We start from the raw sequence: 20,951 nt of genomic DNA on the forward strand, positions 1-20,951 counted from the left end.
ACGGTGGTTCACACACGTAATCTCAGCACTTTGGGAGGCCAAGGTGGGAGGGCTGCTTGAGCCCAGTACTTTGAAACCAACCTGGGAAACAGAGCAAAAAACCATCTCTACCGAAAAAAACAAGAACAAAAATTAGGTGGGCATGGTAGTACATTCCTATATTCCGCATTCCCAGCTACTTTGGAGGCTGAGGCGGGAGGATGTCTTGAGTCTGGGAGGCGGAGGTTGCAGTGAGCTGAGATTGCACCACCGCACTTCCCAGCCTGAGTGACAGAGCCAGATCCTATCTCAAAAAAAAAAAAAAAAAAAAAAGAAGTAAATCATTCCAGCCCTAGTAATAAACTGCAGAAAACCAAAGAAAATCTTAAGAGCAGTGGGGGACAGGGCAGAGGTAAATATCATCTTCAAAGGAGACTGACATTACAACAGTAACAATGAAAGCCAGAAACCAACGGGATGGCAGCTTCATGTGCTGAAGGCGATTAATGGCAACCTGGAGAGATTATGTAGTATTTAAGCATATAGTATTCAGGGTGAAATAAAAATATTTTTAGGCAAAAACAGGGTTCAGGCCAGGCGCAGTGGCTCATGCCTGTAATCCCAGCACTTTCAGAGGCCAAGGTGGGAGGACCATTTGAGGTCAAGAGTTTGAGACCAGCCTGGCCCAACATGGTGAAACCCCATCTCTACTAAAAATACAAAAACTAGCTGGGCGGTAGTGGTGCACATCTGTAATCCCAGCTACTCAGGAGTCTGAGGCAGGAGAATCACTTGAGCCTGGAAGATGGAGGTTGTAGTGAGCCGAGATCATACCACTCCAGCCTGAGCAACACAGTGAGACCCTGTCTCAAAAAAAAAAAAAAAAGAAAGAGAAAAGAAAGAAAGAGAAAAGAAAGAAAGAAACAGTTCTTCATCAGCAGACCCACACTAAGGGAAACTCCAGATGGGGTGGGTGTAAACAGAATTTAAATGATCTGAGAGCTTTTGTCATCCAAGAGGACAGACAGTAAAGACATCAGTTAACTTTAGGTGTGGATATGTTAAATAAATACATTGCAATTCCTAAGATAACCACTAAAGGAACAGAAACACAGGCCAGACTAGCAAGCTGGCTGAAGGAAAAAAAGGAACCTAAAATTACAGAATAGCAAGGATAAGATGATAGATTCCAACCCCAAATATAATCAATAACAATATTTTAAGAATATACTAAATATGTTATTCCTGTTCCTCTATTACAAGAGAATGATTTTAGCATGGCTGAGACATTCCTATTTTGGAAAGCAATCTGTACTTTTTTTTTTTTTTTTTTGAGACAGAGTCTTGCACTGTCGCCCAGGCTGGAGTGCAGTGGCATGATCTTAGCTCACTGCAAGCTCCGCCTTCCAGGTTCACGCTATTCTCCTGCCTCAGCCTCCCAAGTAGTTGGGACTACAGGCACCCGCCACCACGCCCAGCTAATTTTTTTTTTCTGTATTTTTAGTAGAGCCAGGTTTCACTGTGTTAGCCAGGATGGTCTCGATCTCCTGACCTCGTGATCCATCCACCTCGGCCTCCCAAAGTGCTGGGATTACAAGCATGAGCCACCGTGCCCAGCCTAGCAATCTGTACTTCTGACAGGACTCCCTGCAGGGGGAGGAGAGAAAAACATGTCCAGTAGTCAGCCAGTGAGTGTTGGTAAACTTTAAATTGGATGTTTTTCCATCAAAATAAGTAGAGGCTGGGTGCAGTAGCTCACATTTGTAATCCCAGTAATTTGGGAGGCCAAGGCAGAAGGATCACTTGAGCCCAGGAGTTCGAGACCAGCCTGAGTAACATAGTGAGAACCTTGTTGCTACAAAAAATTAGCCAAGGCCGGACACAGTAGCTCATGCCTATAATCCCAGCACTTTGGGAGGCTGAGGTGGGCAGATCACGAGGTCAGGAGTTCGAGACAAGCCTGATCAACATGGTGAAACCCCATCTCTACTAAAAATACAAAAATTAGCCAGGTGTGGTGCACATAAGTAGTAATCATAAAAATGTATTTTGTAAGTTTGGAAATTACTGGGTGACAGAGCGAGACTCCATCTAAAAAAAAAAAAAATTAGCCGAGTGTGGTGACGTGTGCCTGTAGTCCCAGCTACTAGGGAGGCTGAGGCAGGAGGATCACTTGAGCCTGGGAGGTTGATGCTGAAGTGAGCCACGATCACGCCACTGCACTCCAGCTTACACAAGAGTGAGACCCTGTCTCAAGAAAATAAATAAGTAGAAATCATAAAAATGTGTTTTTTAAGTTTGGAAATTACTCAAAATGCCTTGATTTGTGACTAAGAATGTACAAACTTTAACATTTATTTTTTTTTATATTTATCGATCATAACCTGTTTAAGAAACAGATTCTATTGAAAACTGGGACTTAACCAGGCACAGTGTCTCATGGCACAATCTCGGCTCACTGCAAACTCCATCTCCCAGGTTCATGCAATTCTCCTGCTTCAGGCTCCCGAGTAGCTGGGATTACAGGTTTACATCACCATGCCCAGCTAATCTTTTGTATTTTCAGTAGAGATGGGGCGCTTCACTATGTTGGCCAGGCTAGTATCAAACTCCTGACCTCAGGTGACCCACCCGCCTCAGCCTTTTTTTTTTTTTTTTTGAGACAGAGTCTTGCTCTGTTGCCCAGGCTGGAGTGCAGTGGCGCAATCTCAGCTCACTGTAACCTCCACCTTCGGGGTTCAAGCAATTCTCCTGCCTCAGCCTCCTGAGTAGCTGGGATTACAGGCACGTGCCACCACGCCCGGCTAATTTTTGTACTTTTAGTAGAGATGGGGTTTCATCATGTTGATCAGGCTGGTTTTGAACTCCTGACCTCATGATCTGCCCACCTCAGCCTCCCAAAGTGCTGGGATTACAGGCGTAAGCCACCATGCCTGGCCACAGTTTTTTTTTTTAATTACAGGGTCTCGCTATGTTGCCCAGGCTGTAGTGCAGTGGCTATTCACAGGCATGATCCCACCACCGATCAGCACAGGAGTTCTGACCTGCTCCGTTTCTGACCTGGGCCAGTTCACCCCTCCTTAGGCAACCTGGTGGCCCCCCACTCCCTGGAGGTCACCATCTTGATGCCGAACTTAGCGCAAACACCCGATTGGCATAGTGCACTGCAGCCCAGAACTCTGGGGCTCAAGCGATCCTTGCACCTCAGCCTCCCAAGTAGCTGGGATTACAGGCACACGCCACTGTGCCTGGCAAAAAAAAATTTTTTTTAATTAGCCAGATGTGCAGGCACGTGCCTGTGGTCCCAGCTAAGTGGGAGGCTGAGGTGGGAGAATGGTTTGAGCCCAGGAGGTTGAGGCTGCAGTGAGCTGTGATCATGCCACTGTACTCCAACCTAGGTGACAGAGTAAGACACTGTCTCAAAAACAAAAAAAGAAAAAAAAAATGAGAGTTTTGGCTGGGTACGGTGGCTCAAGCCTGTAATCCCAGCACTTTGGGAGGCCAAGGCGGGTGGATTATCTGAGGTCAGGAGTTCAAGACCAGCATGGCTAGCATGGTGAAACCCCGTCTCTACTAAAACTACAAAAATTTGTCCGGCATGGTGACAGGCACCTGTAATCTCAGCTACTTGGGAGGCTGAGGCAGGAGAATCGCTTGAACCCAGGAGGCAGAGGTTGCAGTGAGCCGAGAGTGCACCACTGCATTCCAGCCTGGGCAACAGAGCAAGACTCAAAAAAAAAAAGACTTTACTTTTTATAAACTCTGCTGATGAACTGTGCAAATACAAAAGGGGGGGTGGCATATGCATATCCACTTATGTGATTTCAAATTATTTCTGGAAAAATACATGAGAAACTAGTAACTATGGTTCCTTCTAGAGAGGCAACTAGAAGGCAGGCAGGGTGGGGAAATTTCATAATTTCCCTTTTTGAAAATTGCTGTCTAGTCTATTTAGAAAGAAAAAAAGAAAACTGCTCTGACTTATTATGTGTGAATCTTAAAAGGATATATATATAGGCCAGGGTTAATGGCTCATGCCTATAATCCCAGCACTGGCAGGCTGAGGTGGGCAGATCACTTGAAGGCAGGAGCTTGTGACCAGCCTGGCCAACATAGCGAAATCCCATCACTACTAAAAATACAAAAAAATTAGCTGGGTGTGGTGGAGCATGCCTGTAATCCCAGCTACTCGGGAGGCTGAGGTAGGAGAAACATTTGAACCTGAGAGGAGGAGATTGCAGTGAGCTGAGATCATGCCACTGTACTCCAGCCTGGGCAACACAGCGAGACTCTGTCTCAAAAAATAATACTAAAAACCAATAAAATTGGATCCCTACATCACACCATAGAGAGTACATTTTGACCTTGAGTAAGGAAGGATTTCTTAAGAATTGTAAAACACGGGCCGGGCACGGTGGCTCACGCTTGTAATCCCAGCACTTTGGGAGGCCGAGGTGAGTGGATCACGAGATCAGGAGATCAAGACCATCCTGGCTAACACAGTGAAACCCCGTCGCTACTAAAAAAAAAAAAAAAAAAAAAAAAAAAAAAAAAAAAAAAATTAGCCAGGCGTGGTGGCACACGCCTGTAGTCCCAGCTACTCGGGAGGCTGAGGTTGCAGTGGGCAGAGATCGCGCCACTGCACTCCAGCCTGGGGGACAGAGTAAGACTCCATCTCAAAAAGAAAAAGAATTGTAAAGCACAACCATAAAGATTCAACTATATTAAAATTAAGACCCTCTGTTAACCAAATGATACTACAGAGAATGACAAGCCATAAACTGGAAGAAGATATTGCCAACTCATGTTCGAAATTGTATCTAGAATATACAAAGAATGACTATGAATTAATGAGAACAAGATAATCCAATAGAAAAGTAGGCAAAACAACAGGAATTTCAGAGAAGAGGAAATCATTCCTCTGCAAAATCGTTACTAAATATATAAAATATTGTTCAATATTATTACAAAACAGGAAAATCTAAATTACAGTAACTATGTCATCTCACACACAGTGTGTTGGAGAAAATTAAAGATTGATAACACCCAGTTAGTGAGGAAATGGAACAAAGTGCTGCAGGTGAGCATGTTGGTTTGTACATTATATATTTCTGTAAAAATAAAATACATAGCAGAAGCAGTTTGAAACAAAAAGTTAGAAAAAAAATGTCCATCAACAGAATAAAATGGATACCTTATATCCACGCAGATTCTTATATTGCAATGAAAACTGAATAAGGCACCCTACAAAACCCTTGACGAGTACTCCTCAAAACTGACAAAGTTAGTAAAAACAAGTGTGAGAAACTGATAGCCATGAGGAGCCTAAGGAGACATGATGACTATGTAATGTGGAATCTTAGATGAGATTCTGAAACAGAAAAAGGACATTAGGAAAAACACTGAGTAAATCTGGGCCAGGTGTAGTGGCTTATGCCTGTAATCCCAACACTTTGGGAGGCCGAGACAGGTAGATCACCTGAGGTCAGGAGTTCGAGACCAGCCTGGCCAACACGGCGAAACCCTGACTCTACTATAAACACAAAACATTAACTGAAGGTGGTGGGGGGAGGCTGAGGCAGGAGAATCACTTGAACCCAGGAGGTAGAGGTTGCAGTGAGCCGAGATCACACCACTGCACTCCAGCCTGAGTGACAGAGCGAGACTCCATCTCAAAAAAAAAAAAAAAAAAAAAAAAAGCAAATCTGAAAAACCATGGACTTTAGTTAATAATAATGTATCGGCTGGGCACAGTGGCTCACGCCTGTAATCCCAACACTTTGGGAGGCCCGAGGCAGGCGGATCACAAGGTGAGGAGTTCAAGACCAACCTGGCCAACAGGGTGAAACCCTGTCTCTACTAAAAATACAAAAAATTAACTGGGCGTGGTGGCGGGCACTTATAATCCCAGCTACGTGGGAGGCTGAGGCAGAAGAATTGTTTGAACCCAGGAAGCGGAGCTTGCAGTGAGCCGAGATTGTGCCATTGCACTCCAGCCTGGGTGACGACAGGGCAAGACTCCATCTCAAAAAAAAAAAAAAAAAAAAAGTATCAATGTTGGCTCATTAATTGTGATAAATGTTCCATGGTACTGTAAGATATTAACAATAGGGGAAACTGTGTGTGTGGGGGGGAACATGTGGTTACTTTCTGTGCTATCCACCCAATTTTTCTGCAAATCTAAAACTGTTCTAAAAATATTCTATTAAAAATAGTCCAGGTCGGGCACAGTGGCTCACACCTATAATCCCATCACTTTGGGAAGCCAAGGCAAGCAGATTGGTTGAGCTCACGAGTTCGAGACCAGCCTGGGCAACATGTTAAACCCCGTCTCTACAAACAATACAAAACATTAGGCCAGGTGTGGTGGCTCATGCCTGTAATGCTAGTACTTTGGGAGGCTGAGATGGAGGACTGCTTGAGGCCAGGAGTTTGAAACCAGCCTGCTCAACTTAGTGAGACCCCATCTGTTACATTTTTTTTTTTTTTAAGATGGATTCTCGCTCTGTCACCCAGGCTGGAGTGCAGTGGCACAATCTCGGCTCACTGCAAGCTCCGCCTCCTGGGTTCACGCCATTCTCCTGCCTCAGCCTCCTGAGTAGCTGGGACTACAGGCGTCCGCAACCACGCCCAGCTAATTTTTTTGTATTTTTAGTAGAGACGGGGTTTCACCATGTTAGCCAGGATGGTCTCGATCTCCTGACCTCGTGATCTGCCCGCCTTGGCCTCCCAAAGTGCTGGGATTACAGGCGTGAGTCACTGTGCCCAGCCTAGATTTTTTTTTTTTTAATAAAAAGAAAAAAAATTAGGGGCTGGGAGCGGTGGCTCACGCCTGTAATCCCAGCACTTTGGGAGGTTGAGGTGGGCAGATCACTTAAGGCCAGGAGTTTGAGACCAGCCTGGCCAGCATGGTGAAACCCCATCTCTACTAACAATACAAAAATTAGCCTGGTGTGGTGGCATATGCCTGTGATCCCAGCTACTTGTGAGGTTGAGGCAGGAGAATCATTTGAACCCAGGAGGTGGCGTTTGCAGTGAGCCGAGATTGCCCTACTGTATTCCAGCCTGGGTGACAAAGCTAGACTCCATCTCATAAATAAACAAATAAATACATAAATAAATAAATGATATCATGGAACAACATACAACATTCAAAGTTCAAAACAAGCAAATAAATAAATAATTGCCAGGCATGGTGGCTCATGCCTGTAATCCCAGCACTTTGGGAAGCCAAGGTGGGTGGATCATGAGGTCAGGAGTTTGAGACCAGCCTGGCCAACATTGTAGAACCCTGTCTCTACTAAAAATACAAAAAAGAAAAAAAATTAGCTGGGCATGGTGGTGCACACCTGTAATCCCAGCTACTTGGGAGGCTGAGGTGGGAGGATTGCTTGAACCCAGGAGGCAGAGGTTGCAGTGAGCCAAAATCATGCCACTACACACTCCAACCTGGGTGGGAGACTGAGACTCTGGCTCAAAAAAAAAAAAAAAAAAAAAAGCTGGGCATGGTGGCTCACGCCTGTAATCCCAGTACTTTGGGAGGCCGAGGCGGGCGGATCACGAGGTCAGGAGATCGAGACCATCCTGGCTAACACGGTGAAACCCCATCTCTATGAAAAATACAAAAAATTAGCCAGGCGTGGTGGCGGGCACCTGTAGTCCCAGCTACTCGGGAGGCTGAGGCAGGAGAATGGTGTGAACCCGGGAGGCGGAGCTTGCAGTGAGCTGCGATTGCGCCACTGCACTCCAGCCAGGGCGACAGAGCAAAACTCCATCTCAAAAAAAAAAAAAAAAAAATTATCTGGCCATGGTGGGGTGGGCGCTTGTAATCCCAGCTACTTGGGAGACTGAGGCAGGAGAATTGCTTGAATCTGGGAGGCAGAGGTTGCGGCGAGCCAAGATCAAACCACCGTACTCCAGCCTGGGTGACAGAGCAAGATTCTGCCACAAAAGAAAAAAAAAAGTGTTGTTTAGGATAAAAATGTGGTAAAAATAAAAATGAAACAAGGGAATAATGGTATTATTTTACAGATAAGAAAAATGAGGTTGTTATTTACCCAAGCTTCAAAAGACTTTCAGGGTCACAAAATAAAAGAAGTAATAAAACAAAATTCACTCATGGGTACTTCTGGCAGGAGTGGGGCTAGAGGAGGAGTAGGGCCAGCTGGGATCAGCCTGGTGCACAGGCGTGTGGGGGTCCTGGAAATGTTCTATTTTGTGACCTGGGTGGTTGTGTACACATTTTTCCTGTGGTTTTGTAAACACTTCTACTATGCTTTCACATGCTTCTGTATGTATGCTGTATTTCACCAATGTCCCATTTTTATTAAAATAATCAAGAAATCCCTGCCAGGCCCCAGGCAGGCTCTTGGCCTGGGCTCACTGGAGGTTCATTATGCACAGGGACCACTCTCCCAGATCTGCTCAGGGGTCTCCACACAGCCTTGACCCAGAGAGGGCCCCTCCCTGGCCTCCCCTAGGAGGACAGAAGCTGCCCCCAGGTCACTGCGTGGCTTGTGTATATGCCCAGCATTCTGGAACAAGCTCCAGTAGGGGGATATACAGGAGGTCACCTCTGTCCCTTCCTGTCACACTAGTAGGCTTCACCAAACAGCAGCAGCACAGATGTGGGGAGTGGCCTGGGCCTGCAGGGGTCCTGGGGTCAGCTCGTTTGGGCCCCTCAAGGCTGGGGCTTCAGTCTGGGAGCCACCTTGTCTGAAGGACAGACCCCTGCTGGCTGTGGTTCCTACTCAATTCCTAGACCAAACCTCTGTTGCCCCATGGAGACTGATAGGGAAGATGGGCCCGTGGGCCGAGGGGCCAGGTGACTAGGTCATGGGTAGAGGATGACCCAAACATGAAAAAAATAACTTCCCTGGGCCTCTTGCTTACGCAAGACCAGGCCCAGCACTTAGGGGTTCAGGTCAAATCCACTGATCTAGTGCCAAAGGGGTCCTAGCCCACAGGGCAGAAGGCAAGGTTACCATCCTCAGGGATGCTGGCCTGACAAGGACCAAGGTTTAGCCCTCAGAGGCTGCTCCCCACCCATACACCCCTCCGAGGGCTCCAAGTGCTGCCACCCCTGCTACAAGGCCCCTTTCATGTTATGCCCCCACCTGACGAGAGCGGAAGACCCAGCTCTCTGAGTCTTATACCAAAGGAACATGGAGGCACACAGAACCCAAGGGAGCTGCCCACAGCCACACAGCCAGTGACAGGCCATGAGGCAGAGGCAGAGGCTTCCCGAGGGTGGAGAGAGGCCCTCCCCCAGGCCTCAGCCCTCCTAGTGGGGAGGGTGGGTACCTCTGAGGCGGCACTGAAGGAGGGGGACTCAGGGATGATACAAGCAGCCAGCACCCCCCCGACCCCGACACACACAAAACCTCAAGCACAGTCTCCCTCAGCCCTCAACAGGGGAGGAATTGACCTCAGTCCAGGAAATACCCCAACTGCAGAGCCAGGCGAGGGGGAGGGACCCCAAATCCCACAGCCAGGAGAAAGCTAAGGGGGAGGCCTGAGAGGACCGCAGAGAGCACAAGCTCCTAGCTCCAGCAAGAGGAAGCGGAGTAGACGCTCAAGAGACTGCAGAGCTCCTGGTTTGCCCCTAACCTGAAGCCCACGGAGGGGCTCCCTGGGTAGACAGGGTGGCTGCCGGGCTAACCTGGGCATATGTGTTTGCCACGCAGAGAGGACAAGCCAGCCAGGTCCCTTGAAAGTTCCAAAAAAGATTATACTCTCACTCCAAAATCCCCCTGCTGAGAATTTACCCAAAGAAGGAAAAAAAATAGCACAAAGGAGGTCACCAGAGGGTTGTTTATAAAGAGAGAGACACTGGAAGATTTAAGTGGCCAGCGAGAGCTGTGTCGTGACGCGCTGTCCTTGCCAGACTGTCTGCAGCCTTTAGACACAGCAAGGCTGAGGCCTGCAGCAACAGACGCTGAGGCGGGCTTAGTGTGGCTGTTTTCTCTGGAACAGAATATATGATACAATTGCAGAGAGATCCGTTAAGACCATACTGAAACTCCAGGGCAGGAGGCTCTGGACAGACGAAAACAGCTAATGTGCCCATCTGAGACTCAGTGCACTCATCTGTGAAAGCGGCCAATTCTACCTCTCCAACTTCAGGGGGTGTGAGGCTGAGATGTGATAATGTAGGCAAAGGCCATGCCTCGTGGCCTGTCTCAGAGGAGCACTCACAAAATAGCAGCTGGGGCCGGGCGCCATGGCTCACACCTGTAATCCTAGCACTTTGGGAGGCCAAGGCGGCCAGATCATGAGATCAGGAGTTCGAGACCACCTTGACCAATATGGTGAAACCCTGTCTCTACCAAAAATACACAAATTAGGCAGGTGTGGTGGCCCATGCCTGTAATCCCAGCTACTCGGGAGGCTGAGGCAGGAGAATTGCTTGAACCTGGGAGGTGGAGGTTGCAGTGAGCCGAGATAGCGCCACTGCACTCCAGCCTGGGCAACAGAGTGAGACTCTGACTCAAAATAAATGAATAAATAAATAAAAATAAAGAAAAGAAATAGCAGCTAGGGGCCAGGTGTGGTGGCTCACACCTGTAATTCCAGTGCTTTGGGAGGCCAAGGCCCGCGGATCACCTGAGGTGAGGAGTTTGAGACCAGCCCGGCCAACATGGTGAAACCCTGTCTCTAGTAAAAATACAAAAATTAGCCAGGCGCGGTGGCGCATGCCTGCAATCCCAGCTATTCAGGAGGCTGAGGCAGGAAAATCACTTGAACCCAGGAGGCGGAGGTTGCAGTGAGCCAAGACTGTGCCACTGCACTCCAGCCAGGGCGACAGAGCAAGACTGTCTTAAGAAAAAAAAAAAAAAAAAAAAAAAAAAAAAAGCCGGGTGCAGTGGTTCACGCCTGTAATCCCAGCACTTTGGGAGGCCAAGGCAGGCGGATCACCTGAGGTCAGGAGTTCGAGACCAGCCTGACCAACATGGAGAAACCCCGTCTCTACTAAAAATACAAAATCAGCCAGGCATGGTGGCACATGCCTGTAATCATGTGCCAGACGGAGAGTGAAACTCCGTCTCAAAAAAAAAAAAAAAAAGGAAGAAAGAAAAAAGAATAGCAGCTAAGGCAAATAAAAGCAAGGGAGTACTGATCAAATCTGAGGTTGGTAAAAACAATAAAAACCAAATGAAAGCACTTAATGATAGTGGTGCTGATGAGGGGCCGGCAAACAGGCACTCGCACCTGTTATTGTTGGAGGGTAATCGGGCAGCACCCATGAGACATGTCAATGCACACAATCTGAGACCCAGGAATTTCACTGCAAGGAACTTGACTTCGGCATATCCTTGGAATATTATGGCAAAATATGTTCATGACAGCACAGACTGAAATAATTATGTTCAAGAATGGAAAACAAGTGTCCACCAGTAGCAGAAGGGTTGCGGAAATTGTTCCTTCTGCAGAATGGATTCTGCAGTACTGATGATTAAGGGGTGCACTGACGCTGCACAGAATGTCCCTGTGCACAGCACGGCCTCGTATCTTTTTTTTCATACGGGGTCTCTGTCGCCCCAGCTGAAGTGAAGTGGCACAATCTCGGTTCACTGCAACCTCCACCTCCTGGGTTCAAACGATTCTCCTGCCCCACCCTCCCAAGTAGCTGAAACTACAGGCGACCACCACCCATGCCTGGCTAATTTTTGTATTTTTAGTAGAGACGGGGTTTCACCGTGTTAGCCAGGATGGTCTAGATCTCCTGACCTCAGGTGACCCACCAGCCTTGGCCTCTCAAAGTGCTGGGGTTACAGGCATGAGCCACCGTGCCTGGCAGAATATTTTTTATAATATATATAGTTAAGGAAAAGCACAAAACTATTTTTACAAAAGTAGAACCAGAAACTTATTTTGGGGAGAGACAATAAATTCAGTGGATTGGGAAGTAGATGTATTTCTAATTTTATGCCTTTCATGGTTTAATTTTTTTTTTTTTTTTTTTTTTTTTTTGAGAGGGTGTCACTGTGTTACCCAGGCTGGAGTACAGTGATGCAACCACAGCTCATTGCAACCTCCACCTTCTGGGCTCAAGCAATCCTCCCACCTCAGCCTCCTGAGTAGCTCCCATGTGCATTGAAGCTGGGACCATAGGGACACACCACCATGCCCAGCTAATTTAAAAATTTTTTTGTAGACATGGGGTCTATGTTGCCCAGGGTGACCTTGAACTCCTGAGCTCAAATGATCTGCCCAGCTCGACCTCCCAAAGTGCTGGGATTACAGATGTGAGCCACTGCACCTGGCCTGAATTTTTTAAACATGTGTAACTTTAGGTAACACATATATATTACAAATACACACCACATTTCACATAAATTAAGATGTGTTTACTGGAGTTATCCAGATGGCAGGCTTACAGGTCATTTCTTAATTGTCATAAAACATATATAACATAAAATGTGCAACCATCCGCACCATATCCAGAACTTGTTAAGCATTCTAAGCAGAAACTCTGTCCCTATTAGAAACTAAGTCATTCCTTCCCCCCAGTTCCTGGCAGCCTCTAATCTACTTTGTCTTTATGAATCTGACTGTGCCAGGCACACCTCAAGATTCATGGAGTCATACAGCATTTGTCCTTTTGTGATTGGCTTCTACCACTTAGAATAATGTCCTCAAAGTTCCTCCATGCTGTAGCATGTGTCACTTGCCTTTACAAGGCTGAGTAATATTCCATTGTACCGAAAGACACACCTTGGTTTGTTTATCTACTCATCTAAGGACACATGGGTTGTTTCCCCCTTTTGCTGCTGTGGACAGTGCTGCGTGGACATGGACGTGCAATCTTTTTGGCGTTCCGGCTTTCACTTCTTCGGGTGTACACCCGGAGGTGGAACACTGGATCCTAGGGTAGTAGTACTGTTTGAATTTCTGAATCGCCAGACTGTTCTCCACAGTGGTTGTGCCACCTTACATTCCCACCAGCAATGCACAGTGGCACTGTTACTTTAAAATTCATGTTTTCTTTTCATGGCTACTGTGGAGGCTGCACTGTGGGCTTCTTGGTTTGTTCCTGACCTTGCTGGTGCCGTGTGCTGTGCTGCCAATGACCTTCCACAGCAGTCTGAGAAAACCCTACACTCTGGACCAGGCTGGTGGTGGCCCGGGCGGGGGTGCTGTTTGCCCAGGCCTGGAGAGGTCTAGACGGCAGACCTGCACTGCACCCCAAGACGGGAGGTGGCAACTGAGGCCCCTCCTGCTGCCCTGGGGCAGGGAGGCTCCTGCAGAAAGTGGAAAACCTTAGTAAGGCACTTACCTCAATGGCCCCTCCCAGCTCAGGGCTTCCCGGTGACCTGGCCACAGCCGTGCCTGGAGGACGAGGTGAGGTTCATGTGGAGTCTGGACTCACTGCCTGTCGTCAGCAGGGAACGCAGGCCTGAGCACAATCCCAGAGAGCTGCTCACGGGGACAGCTCACCTAAGCTCTGGGAAGCAGCTCCGCACAGGCCCTAGCCTGCCACAGGTAAGCCAGTGTAGGGCTGGGAACGCAGGAAGCCACAGGTGAGGCCTTTGGAGGCCGGTTCCTCCCACCCACGGACAGCTGCAGAGTTAACTCCCAAGGGCCCTCTGGGGTCAGGCCTGCAGCTGTTGGGAACTTCGAGCTCCCCTCTCGCAGGTTTCTCAATACTTTTCCAGGGAACACCTGCACAGAATAGGAAGTCAGGGTGGGAAGTGAAAGCTGCAGACCACTGGGCCTGGGCCAGGCCTCTGGATTCCAATAAAAGTTTGGTGCTGGGCCTGGGAACCTGCATCGCTGAGATGCATGCTCTAGTTTGGGGATTGCAGATTTTGGCAAAAGCCGGCCTCATTTTTTGGAATTCAGAGGCAGGAGTGTGGCCCCCCAGCTGTGGCTGCAGGGAGAGCTCCTGCCATCAGCCATGAGTAGGGTACATACCTACCAGGTCCCTGGAGCCCAGCAGGGGTTGAAAAGTGAAAAATGGGAGGTTCTGCTGAAGGGCAAGGCTCACCTCGACTCCAGAGCCCGCCTCCCTGCTTGGCTGAGGGTCCTTCAGAGACGAGAGGGCTCCAGAAGTGCAGAACCACCCCCAGCTCCCCAGGGAGGCCTGGCCAGCTGGCATTCCCCCGTGAGGATGTCGCAAAGGGTGACGTGCTGAACGCCGCACGGACTCATTTAGTCCTCACCCCAGGAGGCAGCAGGGGCTGCACAGCTAACTGCCCCAGCAGCCCATGGGTTCTGAGGGGGAGTGGGGTCTTTTTAGACCTAGGTGGTCTCTGAACAATCTGGAAAGTGGAGAAATGACTGTTTAAAACACCCCCATACTGGCTGTGTGGGACTCCAGAACCCAGAAAGAACTTGTGGTGACTGGGCATTTGGGGGCTGTCCTTGGTCAGGTGCCTGGTCTCCAGGCAGGTGGCTCGGCAGGAGAGCCACAGGGCTGAGCAGCCTGGTTCTGTCCCTGCCTCCTGGAGCTCCCTGCCCTTGAGGTTTTGGGTTTGTGAAAGAGTGACAGTGGCAGTGCCAAGCAACAGCTTCAGCACCCTCTGAGCACCACTCTTTGATGTCGACCGAATGTTTTCTCAATCCCGTGTGAGGTGGTTTCACACCTTCAGCCGCCTCCTCCAGCCTGGCTGTCACCCTGGGGCTGGAGCTGGAGCTGCAGGGAATGAGGATCCGCCCTAGCAGGTGCTGGGCTGGAGAAACCTGGAGAACACAGGGGCTCTCAGCAGGGCTGAGGGGCATGTCAAGGAAGGGGATGGTGGGAGGGTGCCAGCTGAGGGCAATGCATGGGGCCTGGGCTCTGGGACCCTGATCCAGTGGATGTGAGTGCGGTGGTGAGCCTGCCATGCAGAGATGAGATTGCGCGGTGGGGCTGGGCTTCCTCCTGGAGTCAGGGGAAAGGAAAAGAGGCATCGCCTCTCTCTCATCACAGTAACGACAGGTCATGGAGCTGAGGAAGCCCATGAAGTGAGGCTGCATCCTGGAGAGCATGCCTAGGCCAAGGAGCAGGCAGCTTCTTCTACTGGCCGCACACTCACCTGGTGTGACCCCAACTATCTGTGGGGCTTTATTTTTTTTTAAACACTGTCTCTGTCGCCCAGGCTGGAGTGCAGTGCAGATCCTGGCTCACTGCAACCTCCACCTCCTGGGTTCAAGTGATTCTCCTGCCTCAGCCTCCTGAGTATTGAGTAGCTGGGATTATAGGTGTGTACCACCATGCCCGGCTAATTTTTGTATTTTTAACAGAGCGGGGGTTTCACCATGTTGGCCAGGCTGGTCTCAAACTCCTGGCCTCAAGTGATCCACCCGCCTCGGCCTCCCAAAGTGCTGTGATTACAGGTGTGAGCACGCCTAGCCTTATATGTCTCTTTAGAAGTGGCTCAGATCAAGTGATGTTGCGCAGGCTTTAGGTCTTAGACTGAAAGACTCATAGAAACTTTTTGCCCATTTTAAATTGCAGTTATCAGATGTTCTGAGTTCATTAACTGCTGTACACTTAGTTTTTACATTTTAGGATACGACTTTCTACTGACATCAAATTTATATTTTGCAGCACCTTGGACTAATTTTTGAATTTAGGATTAGCTGTGACACCCACCCCTCACCTCCGATTAATTGTATACTCAGAGCCATCGCAACTTAAGACACAAGGGAGAGGGTGTGGGAAGAAAACTCCCAGCCCCAGAGTTCAGGGTGTGATACTCAGGCTGACCAGTGACAGACTGCTGGAACCAGACCCCAATCTCACAGCTGCAGCAAAAGAGCCAGGCAGACGCAGCTGAAATCTGGCCAAAGACTCTCAGGCTCCAGGGAAATTTACCTACTCAATATGCAAACAGATGAACCAGCTCAGGGTTCCTGAGCTTTCCAACCCTCCTGGCTCCCAACACTAGGGGAAGAAAGTCTATTTCTGGCAAATAATTCTGGGGCTGAATCAATGCATTCCGAATAAGACAAAAATACTAAGAGTCTATTTTGAAAAGGGCTTCCATTCTGATCACCCCAACACCATGACTGTACAAACCAGTTTTATTAGGGAACTGCCCCAGGTGCACCTCTGGTTCATGCTCTTGTCACACCTGTTTCTCAGATCAGCCCAGGCTCAGAGGCAAGTTACTAGCTAAGCAAAGAGGAAAACTGTTCTGCAAAATAGCAACTGTCAGCTTAAGGCATTACTAACATTGCAGAAGGAAGCAAGATTTACTAGGGACATCTGGATAGCCCAGGACAATGACTTCTGGGAACAGGAAGCTCCCTAGGGCCAGATCGTGCTGCCATCCAACTTGGGAGATGACACTATCGTGCTGGGATGGTGGGTAACTCCTTCAAACCAATCCATGTCACAGAACACTGTCTATTCCTTGAGCTTTTGGATTTAGAAATTAGTTATATAAAAAGTACTCTTGGCCCAGAAGCCCCAACATGTGCGTGGGTCTCGGGGCACTCCCTCAGTCCTCCCTGGCTGGAGCAGGGGAGGATGGAGATACATGGAAGGTTGGTCAGGCTCTGTTTTAGAAATGAAGTCACGACTAGGAATTGGGAGCGAGGGGGCAGAGACCCCTGCTGCAATCACATGCTGAATCATTGTCCTCCTGAGAGCAGGCTCCTACGGTTCCTTCAGTCCACGGAAGTGCTCAGAGCAGGGCAGGCCACTGCGGCCATGGAGCTGCCGCCCCCTCACTGCATGCCGAACCACTGCTCCTGGTCAGCCCACTGGGCCGCCTCACTGTCGCTGCCCTCCAGGTCCCCTTCTTCCCCACTCCCTTCCATGTCGTCCACATCCTCCTCCTGAGTGGCATCCGTGGGACTCTCCTCCTTCTCCATCTTCTGCATCCCCTCTAGAGACTTCTGGTCATTGGGGTCCAAACTAGGGGACAACAAAACAAAGGAGAGGCCTGAATCTCTGCCTTGCTCTTGCTGGCTGATTCGTCTTCTCCCTGGCCCGGCAGTGAAATGACCACAGTCCCAAAAAATGTGCTAAAGCCTGGCCTCTCCAAACAACTCAGGCTTCCAAGCTGGGTTGAGGGAGTCCACCACCAGAAGTGCAAAAAGGAGTCTCTTCCTAATTTTTAGAGTTCTCAATTTGAGTTTTTCTCCACAAATTTCTTAAACTTTTTCATACCTATTACCCCTAGCATTCTGCTAGAGGCGGCTACCAGATAACACAAATGAAAAAGTGGCAAACAAACATTACCAGGTAAATTCAAATGGAATTCCCAGAAAGTTGGGTTTTTGAGCTACAGGGTTACAAAAAATAGGAATTTCTCTGAGTATAGGTGTCCCATGTTCTTATGATGTAATTAAACATAGCAGCATTTCAGGAGCCAACCAAAAACATCACGCTGTACCATGGAACAGACTTGTAAACACCTAGGTCAGACCCCAGGACCCAAGGCTACCCCTACCCAAGCATTCACATTTAGCAGCTGAGTGTCAGTACATACGCCACCCCCACCCCCAAAGTTCAGAGCCTCTAGAACATTCATTTATTTGCCTCCTAAGCAATCTTTCCTCTTGCCTTAGTGACCATCACCCAAGCCAGCAGGCGTCCCACGCCTAGCAAACCCCACCTCTAATGGAAGTCTGATATTTTATTTTCTCACTTGCTTCTGAGATTCTAAAAAGCAGCTAAAACCCATGTTGGCACCGTTTCTACCAATATAAATGCGGACCGATCTGTAACATCTCCTCGTCTCCTGGTTGAAGCCTTCCACATCCTGTACTCTGAAGCTCTCACCCATACCCAGGGCTCCTGCCCTCTGGACTCCCACCTTCCCTTCTACAGACTACTATGAAAGCCCTTAGCACATGGTATGGCCAGTCTGCATGTCTGAGACTGACAGCTCCCGAAACATAGCATCTCCAGTTGTCACTGAGATGCTAGGCACACAAGTGGTGCTCAACTGTGTGCTGAACAATTGAATGTGATCAGACTCTATTAAAGACAGCCCTTCACCATAACCTTACAGACACACAGACAACCCTCAAAGAAACCACTTCTGTATTAAACAGTAAGAATACCACTATTTATTTAGTATTTACTAAGTACCAGGCACAGGGCTAAGAGCTTTACATGAAATAATCATTTAACCCTCATTCGATCATTTAATATCTAATAAGGTAGCTAGATATAGACAAGGAAATGTGTTAGTAACTTGCCCAAGATCACAGGTGGTGAAGGTAGTATTCAAAACTTCAGACCTCAAGTTCTTAACGACTACAGTAGATAGAAACATGGGAAAGTACTTACAATACTTTGATTTGAAAAAGAAGAATATAAAATATATACTAGGTACAACCCTATAAAAATATGTGTGTGTGGGCAAGGACAGAAGATGAGCTATACAAATGAACACAGATGTTATAGTGGTGTGGGATGGTTATGAGTGAAACAGTTCTCTAATGTTGTTAATATATTTTAAGAAAAAATTTTTAGAAGTCATGAATTCACAAATAACTCTTCTACCATTACTATTATTATTCTGCTTTCAACCATGGACACAAAGTGTGTGTGTGTTTCCATAACTCCTGTGACACAGCTCACTGCCTCCTCTACCCTCCTCAGTGGCCTTCCCCCAAGGGAGGCTAGTGCCTACCTTAGTGCTATACTATACTGGTCCATTGCCTCCTGATACTCATTGACAGCTACAAGGAAATCTCCTAGGATCCGATGCAGGACACAGTCACTCTGATTAGCCAGTGCGTTCCTCAGCAAAGCAATTCCATCTTCATATTTCTGTTCTCTGCCTGGGGGAATAAAAAAGACCCTCACTTAAGTCACGTACAAAAAAAACCACAACTACTATTCTGACAATCTCTTTGCAGACATCCTCAAGAGAACACTGGTGCAACACAAAGCGAGGGCAAGCACACCTGAAGCCCTATTCAGTTAAGAAATTTTCCATCCTGGCTAACACAGTGAAACTCCGTCTCTACTAAAAATACAAAAAATTAGCCGGGCTTGGTGGCAGGTGCCTGTAGTCCCAGCTACTCGGGAGGCTGAGGCAGGACAATGGCCTGAACCCGGGAGGCGGAGCTTGCAGTGAGCCGTGACTGTGCTACTACACTCCAGCCTGGGCAACAGAGCGAGACTCTGTCTCAAAAAAAAAGAAATTTGCAGTTTGAATTATAATGTTTTAAATGGGCTCTTAACTTTAAAAAGCCAAACTGCTTTTATTTGCCGACTAGCCCAAATTCAATGAACCAAATTATGAGTTTATCATAAATCAGGACTGAAAAAAAAAAAAAACAGGGCCAAACGGGAAGTCATAAAATCATCCAAATAGCTCCACTCAAAATGGCTAAAATCAGTTAGTTATATTCAGCTCCAACTAATTCAGGACAACTCAAACCAGATAACAGTGAGCTGAGGCTGGGCACGGTGGCTCACGCCTATAATCCCACCACTTTGGGAGGCCGAGGCGGGTGGATCACAAGGTCAGGATTTCGAAACCGGCCTGGCCAATATGGTGAAACCCCATCTCTACTATAAAAAATAATAATAAAAAATAAAAAAATTAGCTGGGCATGGTGGTGCATGCCTGTAGTCCCAGCTACTCAGGAGGCTGAGGCAGAAGAATCGCTTGAACCCAGGAGGCGGAGGTTGCAGTGAGCTGAGATCGCACCACTGCACTCCAGCCTGGGTGACCGAGCAAGACGCCGTCTCAAAAAAAAAAATTAGTGAGCCGAATAGATACCAACCAATTATAGGTGGTTGGAACCAAGCCAAGCAGATCTAAGCCAGCTACGTTTGGTTGGGCTAAATATAAACCAATCCAAGCAGGCTCAGACCTGCTGCAAAAGGCACACACCTGTCTAGTCATCTGTAACTAGCTGGGACAAGGGGCTCCAACTGAGGTCAGGTTTTATAAAAATTAATGATGAACAGGGCAGAAAATAAGACACACTTACTAAGTAGTTCTGCTTTTTTCACCACAGCCTTAATGTAATCTGGCCTTTGGGTCAGGGCTTTATCTAATAATGTTTTGGCTTTCTCCTGTGTCACTGGGTCTTCAAGACAAACGGTGGCTAAAAGGGTAAGGGTCTGTGCATTTGCTCCCAGAGTTTTGTAAACGTTGTTAGCCATTACCATTGCTTCTCGAATACTGTTGGAGGCTAAGTAACATTCGATAAGACCTGAAAAAAGTAAAACACGTGAAGACATTCAATGCCATTACCATTCCAACCCATGCTTCCACTCTGACAGCTCTCCAAATTGCTAACCTTCAAAGTTTCAGACAAAGGGCAGGCCACGGGAAACTGATGGTGAGATTAGACTGGCAAGAGTGTTGATGGAATAGCTAAGAAGTGCTCTTCCCCAGAGCACTTGATGGATGTAGAAAAAGACTGCCTTCAAAGGCACCTTCAGTTTAGGGAAGGAAACAAGCACATGTAAGGAACCTGCAGCATGTGAGCACCCCATCTGACCACTGGAAGAATAAATGCCACACTAATGATTAGTCTGTCATGTGGCCAAGAGATCAAAGTAGTGAGAGATGATGTTCCCAACAAAACCCAAGGTTTTGCTGCCTCTTAACAAGCAGTTATTCTCCAGCTGCATTCGGTCACCTGTAGGGCTAGGTTTAAGATGGAGGACTCCTAGGGTCTTTATTTTATTATTTATTTTTTTTGCGACGGAGTTTCACTCTTGTTGCCCAGGCTGGAGTGCAATGGCGCCATCTCGGCTCACTGCAATCTCCGCCTCCTGGGTTCAAGCGATTTTCCTCCCTCAGCCTCCCGAGTAGCTGGGATTACAGGCATGCACCACCACACCCGGCTAGTTTTGTATTTTTAGTAGAGACGGGGTTTCTCCATGTTGGTCAGGCTGCTCTCGAACTCCTGACCTCAGGTGATCTGCCCAGCTCAGCCTCCCAAAGTATTAGGATTACAGGCATAAGCCACCGTGCCTGGCCTGGCTCCTAGAGTCTTAAAGTGAATTTACAGTTTGACAAATAAAGGACTTATTGTCAAGCAACCTAGGGAGAAAGACT

The 20,951-nt window shown here is 47.9% G+C and overlaps 2 protein-coding genes across 8 annotated transcripts in view; both read right to left on the bottom strand.

The window, feature by feature from the left end:
• Nucleotides 1-11,920: 11,920 nt before the first annotated feature.
• Nucleotides 11,921-15,085, bottom strand: LOC100974650 (uncharacterized). Its single transcript, XM_055096130.2, has one exon. It carries the CDS (start codon nucleotides 14,950-14,952, stop codon nucleotides 14,224-14,226), a length of 729 nt encoding a protein of 242 aa, XP_054952105.1. The 5' UTR covers nucleotides 14,953-15,085; the 3' UTR covers nucleotides 11,921-14,223.
• Nucleotides 15,086-15,972: 887 nt separating this feature from the next.
• The window catches only part of ANAPC7 (anaphase promoting complex subunit 7), a 31,719-nt gene continuing 26,740 nt past the window's right edge, over nucleotides 15,973-20,951 (bottom strand). For 6 of the 7 annotated variants that reach the window (XM_003832478.5, XM_008957902.4, XM_055096126.2 and 3 more), the window contains 3 exons: nucleotides 19,873-20,097; nucleotides 18,558-18,708; nucleotides 15,973-16,828 (listed from right to left, as the gene is read on the bottom strand). In XM_003832478.5, the coding sequence (XP_003832526.1) occupies nucleotides 16,639-16,828; nucleotides 18,558-18,708; nucleotides 19,873-20,097 (566 nt within the window). In that variant the 3' untranslated portion in view covers nucleotides 15,973-16,638. The remainder of the gene's footprint in view (nucleotides 16,829-18,557; nucleotides 18,709-19,872; nucleotides 20,098-20,951) is intronic. The other variant, XM_008957901.5, reaches the window with a different exon arrangement.

This window comes from Pan paniscus, chromosome 10 (genome assembly GCF_029289425.2).
Source record: "Pan paniscus chromosome 10, NHGRI_mPanPan1-v2.0_pri, whole genome shotgun sequence".
Lineage (NCBI taxonomy): Eukaryota > Metazoa > Chordata > Mammalia > Primates > Hominidae > Pan > Pan paniscus.

Bases quoted from the DNA above. Each gene is read 5' to 3' on its own strand.
- LOC100974650 (XM_055096130.2), bottom strand. From the start codon at position 14,952: ATGCTCTCCAGGATGCAGCCTCACTTCATGGGCTTCCTCAGCTCCATG.